At 45.4% G+C, this 6,000-nt stretch overlaps 1 protein-coding gene across 1 annotated transcript in view; it reads right to left on the bottom strand.

Moving 5' to 3' along the window:
* Positions 1 to 466: 466 nt before the first annotated feature.
* LOC147685239 (cathelicidin-1-like) overlaps positions 467 to 6,000 on the bottom strand; it is a 277,392-nt gene continuing 271,858 nt past the window's right edge. The window contains exon 4 of the mRNA XM_086941140.1: positions 467 to 1,364. Within this exon, the coding sequence (XP_086797266.1) occupies positions 1,230 to 1,364 (135 nt within the window). The 3' untranslated portion in view covers positions 467 to 1,229. The remainder of the gene's footprint in view (positions 1,365 to 6,000) is intronic.

Below are 6,000 nucleotides of genomic sequence, written 5' to 3'. Positions count from 1 at the left end.
AAAGAGTTCCTCTTTTATTCTGTGTATTCCATTTGCTCTAGGGAACTAGGCTTCAGTTTTGCGTTTCTCTACGTCCTCAGTAGGGCCTACCAAAATCAACTTTTACCATCAGGAAGCATGCCTCCAGAATTAGATTTTTATAATATATGTATCACTCTAGAAGACATTGAGATTTAAGAGATCAGCTTTGAAAAGAGGGAGTAAAATGTATAGGATTGTTTTGTTTAGGACATGATCTGTATTCGTAAAACAAAATGAATGTGGACGAATAATAAAACAAAACATTTTAACAACCCAGAGAAAATCTTTATCCCCACTCTATAATATGTAAGGATATTGTTCATGCTGTAGGACCTTAAGTTTCACTTTGTTGCACCAGTTAATACCTGAATACCGCAATTAAGGACACATAAGAAGCCAATTAAATTCTGCAAAGTGCCTGCCACCTGTGTTGCAGGTTTTTTTTGTAACTTGTGATCCGTTAGAGGCAGAGATATTTTTTGTTGAAATCTGTTCTGCAGCAGATGACGGAATATGTTTCAATTGCAGTAAATCCGCAATTGGATGGAAAACAGAAAGAGCACACATATCAGAAGAATCCAGTGACCCTGTTTTTTATGCATGATCAAAACCCTAACCTCAAAATAAACCTCAGATTAACCCTAATGTAATTATTCGACCTTTTTTGATTAATGACCATTGCCTCTTTTGTTGTTCTACATTGTCTACATTTGTACATACGATATTTAATGTGGTTTCTTTCATTTCAGATAATGTCACTGAGGCGAGTCTGCTTTGAAAATTATCATTTGAAATATTCATCTCACTTCACCCTACCTTAGAGATTTGTTTGCTCGTATTGTACTGCAAAACTGTGGAACACACTACCAGCCGAGCTGAGAGGAGCAGCCTCCCTCACCATTTTTAGGGAAAAGCTAAAAACTTGGCTTTTCCAGAACTGAGTAACTAGGAGGAATTACTGCAGTCAATAGCGCCAAGACACCCCCAGGGTATTTGTGAGCTCAATACATCTCATTAACATTAAAATTGCTTTTGCTCTTGCCATGACCTTCACATTGCTAAATTTAGCGAATTAATGTGTGAAAATCATTGAGATCCTACAAGTAATGCTGGAAAACAGTAGTGCTTTCCCCAGAAGTGAGTCTACACAACAAAATGGTTGCCGATATAGCAGACAGAAGAGAGATACACGCATCGAGAAGGGGATCTCAACGGGACAAATATGCGACCGGGTCCTTGCCGGGACAAGGAACAGCTGAACCGAAGCCAGGCCTGGGTCTGCATCTCCGTTTATTATTAACGAAGACACATTGTGTAGCTTGCCTTGATGTTCTTATTGGAATCTACAGGAGGAAGAAACAAGATGTGCAGTCAGTCAGCGATAAATACTTCTTAATACAAATTAACACATGGGTTCTCAGCATCTGCTCAAAAGAGACTGATCCTACCCATAAGGTGCATTTGCAGACCAAGCAAAATTGACAATCATTAGCGCCCCCTTAAAACCATTCTAATGTGACCTATAAAAGTCTCCATACTGCATTAATATAAAGGAGTCAGGAAATTATTGTTCACTCCATTGCTCTGAATCTTCTCTGGTGGACTTTGACACAAAGAAAGGGGAAGCAGGCCGGTCAGATGAATGAATGGTTGTCCTCTGGCTTTTACACGCTGTGTTTTATTTGAGCCATTGGTTGAAAGTGTTCATGCCGGCGCATATTTTGGGGCCTGGGACTTAATTTATATAATGCTTCATTTATGTTTAAAGTTCGAACAGTCTGCATTTAAGGGATCCCTTGGATAACATTAGTTATCTGAATGGGTGACCACGGGTCCCTGTCAGGACTGGCAACAGACATATATATCCCAAATACTTTTTTGCATCAACTTTGCACAGAGTAACATTTAATTTCTGATGCGCTACAGCAGCTGTGCTGCACTCTTTCCTGAGCTCCACCCATACCCTATCAACTGGAATTGATTGCCCAACTCCGTTAGGCTGATTTCTTCCATGGGGTGTGCCAACCTAGCACTCTCCATCTGTTTTGCACACAAAGCACATTTTGTCAGGGCTGGCTTGGTGGTGCACTGGTGCCTGAAGCAAGCAAATCCATGGCCCATAGATCACCACAGAGATCTGCTAGGCCTTACCCTCCTTCCACAACAGGCAGCTACCTAATGACGTGGCTGAAGCTCTATTATGTAGTGTAGACTCACTGGCAATGATGCTTTCTCTTGGACCATCAGGGCTGGACTGACCGTAGAGGGCACCAGGCGTTTCCTCGGGTGGAGGAAGGTTTGGGCCCCTCGGGGAACCATGTTTGTTTGCTGAGCAGTTTGCCTGGGCCGGTTTTGGTTCCCAGTCCGGCCCAGTGGACCATGCTGCCCACCTATCCTTCTGCTGAATCACCAACATGCCCAGCGTGCAGACTTCCCTTTACCACTGACAGAGCGGTTGACCACTGAGATTCATGCAAGAAAGCCAAACAACAGCAGCCAAATCAACAGAGACAACTGCCTTGTTGTCATTAGTGCAGAGGTCTTCTACCTTTACTGGAAAACAAGCTACTTATGTTCGATGAAAATCATCCCAAGCTACCAATACTTGTGTTGTCATCATGCTCATACTGGACAAGATTGCATTAGTGACACCATATGCAAGATTGCCAGAAGGGGTTACGTAAGTACATCAGGCAGTATTGCCAGAGGTAATGTAAACAAGGCTTGATCACTTTGGAATTCCTCCATAATGGTAAATAACAGCCTTAGCTCCAATTTCCCTTGCACCAAGGTAATACTATTAGAAATAAATCCCCAACGCTACATGTTTTAAGCACACATCACATCAATTTTACATATATTTTGAAATTCAGTCATTTTTCTCCAAGCCATCAACTCATGAGCTTTGAAAAAAGACACATGATCATGCTGTTTGGTCTGTGTTTTTGTGTAAGAATGCCTACATTTGTTTCGGTATACAAGCATGCTTGAGTGCACATCTGCTAATGGTATCCACATGTGGATCAATGCTGGTTGTTGCATATTGGTAGGAATTTGTGGCATATTGAGGGCATCTATGATGTGATGAGGCCCAGCCCGACCAAATGCTAGCTCTGCTATATAGCTTATCTTTCTTGGCATTGTGAGGGTGGGGCTTTATGGCTAGAGCAGCTGTCTCTGAAGCTGGGGAACCAGGTTAAAGTCTGGCGGGAGGTTCAGGCATCCTGTGATTCTGGGCAAATCACGCAATTCCCCTCTGCCTAAAAAAGAAAAAATTAATATGTCCATCTGTAATACAACTAGTGCTCATGTAAAGCGCTCTGCATTTCCCTAGTGTGATGGATTGTGACCACCTGCGGTATTGCTGGCCATGCAATAATTGTTGTACTGCTTGGTATAAGTTGGAAATCTATTGTATAATGATGCTCACACTTTATAGTGATTGTCATCGCATAAGAATGACACGGATTATTTCGTAGATGTGTGACTGACAGTATAAGTGAGTGATCGAACGTGTCTTACTGAATGCATGGGCTAGTGACTAAACTGTGTGAAAGTCTGTCTTAGTCTCTCCATTGGTGTGTAAGCAACTGTATGGGTTGCTGAATAGCTACATGAGTGTCTATATAGGTTATTGATTTGTTGTCTGAGTATCTGTATGGGTCCCTGAGTGTCAGTGTTGGTGGGTGGGTTGGTGTATGAGTCTGTGCATAGATGTCTGAGTGGGTGATTCAGTGGTTGTATGGATTCAAAAGTACATCTGGGAAGGGCTGTGTGGGTGAGTTAGTGTTTCTGTGGGTGTTTTGGTGAGTGAATAAATGTGATACATTTGTGACTAACTACATATGTTTTAAGTCACTATATTTGAGTGTTGGAGTATATAAATGAGTATACGTGAGACTAGGGCTCCCATTAGGATAGCGGGCGGAAAATCACCCTGACCGCCATGGAGGTGGAAAACAACCGTGGATAAACCCGCGTCCAAATTTGGATCAACCGCCACAAGAGACCGACCGTGGCGGTAGCCAGCCTACCAAAAGCGCCCGACGCGGACGGTGATTGCAGAAAACCGACCGCGGCGGTGGGAAAAGCAGCGGAAAAGCAACAACCCGCCGCAAAGAAAGCGGAGACACCGCACAGGAAATTAGGATATCCCTAAGGGTCCTGCGGTCAGAACTGCTGTTTTCGACCGCCGCAGTCGCACACAGGAGTGATTGGGAGAGATAGCGGTAGAGCGGCAGCATAGCCACCGCAGCGGATGGAACATGAAAAACATGGCGTTGATTCCAATACACCGCAGTGATGCCAAACATTGCACAAATCAAAGTAGCCATGCCCCCCAAGAAAATAAAACACATACAAATAAAAATAAATGATGCAAATAAAAATATAAAAACACAGGACTACTCCCATAACACACCTGACAGCCAAATTCCACTTGGACACACCCACACAGCTGAGTATAAAACCACCACCTTCACTGACCACAATCCTTTGTAACACTCCAGAAGAGAAGGCCATACACCACATCTTAGAGGAGAGGCAAAAGAGCACAGCACACACACACATCCACCACCACCATCACTACCACTATCACACCAGCACCAACAATCCCCCAGCACACAACACACCTCACACACCAACACCACAACTGCCACCCACACACCTGCACCCACAAACACTTCAACCACCACACACCATGACATCACAGAAAATGCCCAAATTCACAGAGAGTGAGTTGACAGTCATGGTCAATGAGATAGTGAGAGTAGAGCCACAACTGTTTGGTAGCCTGGTCCAACAGACACCATTAGCCACGAGGACACAAATGTGGGAAAGGATATTCCAAAGGGTCAATGCAGTAGTGACCACTCCAAGATCCAAGAAGGAGATCATGAAGCGGTGGCATGATCTCAAGAGGGTTGTCAAATAGAAGAGGAGCAAGAACTGGCAGCTGGCGAACATGATTGGCAGTGGCCCTCCCATCCCACAAAAAACATTCACACCATAGGAGGAGAAGGTGCTTGCCATACTGCTTCCTGAGAGTCTCACAGGAGTAGCCGGGGGAACGGAGGCTGGTAAGTAACCCTGGGCACAAGACTACGCTCCGCCCACGGAGTGTACGTAGTGCTGCCTACTTTGCATTTTGCAAAGTAGGCGTAGTAGGCAACACTACGCACGCTCCGTGGATGGAGTGAAGTTGCCCCCCACACGCCTCCCTCCCGCCCTCTCCTAAATACCTAATTAAAGCTAAATATACTACAAAAATAAATTAAAGGCACTTACCTGGTCCGCGGCGTCCTGGGGCTCCCTCTCCTCTTTCGCGCCGCCGTCTTCGATCCCAATATGCATGCGGGGCTGCCCGTGCATGCGCATTTCTTGTGAGAAATGCGCATGTGCGGGCGCCCACGCATGCGCATTGGGATGAAAGACGCGGAGGCGCAAAAGAGAAGAGGGAGCCCCGGGACACCGCGGACCAGGTAAGTGCCTTTAATTTACCTTTGTAGTATATTTAGCTTTAATTAGGTATTTAGGAGAAGGTGGGAGGGAGGCGGGCGGCGCGAAGTGGGGCTACGCGAAGTCCGTGGGTGGGCGTAGTTTCATGCCCACTTTGCGTAGCTTCTCGTAGCCCTACTACGCATACTACGCCCACCCTTACTGGTAAGTACAAACAAATGGCAACCAACACACTGAGAAGTACTTCCTTGTACAACCCAAACCCCATTATACTGTCCACCCTCACGTAACAGGTAGCTAGCTATCTTGCTTAAGAGGCCTGTATGGGGGAGGGAGGTCTGTACAACAACTCACACCATACCCTCTCTACCACAGCCTACCAAGATCTATCCCCCCACCACCCAGAAGCATGTGTCAGCCATTGCACTGTTCACCCTCACCTAACAGGTAGGCAGCTATCTTGCTTGTGATGTCTGTCTGTTGGAGGGAGGCCTGCACTACTACTCCCAGCATTCCCCCTGT

This window comes from Lissotriton vulgaris, chromosome 10 (assembly GCF_964263255.1).
Source record: "Lissotriton vulgaris chromosome 10, aLisVul1.2, whole genome shotgun sequence".
Classification (NCBI taxonomy): Eukaryota; Metazoa; Chordata; class Amphibia; order Caudata; family Salamandridae; genus Lissotriton; species Lissotriton vulgaris.
Note: the sequence above shows the minus strand (reverse complement) of the source record. Positions and strands in the feature narration are given on the sequence as shown.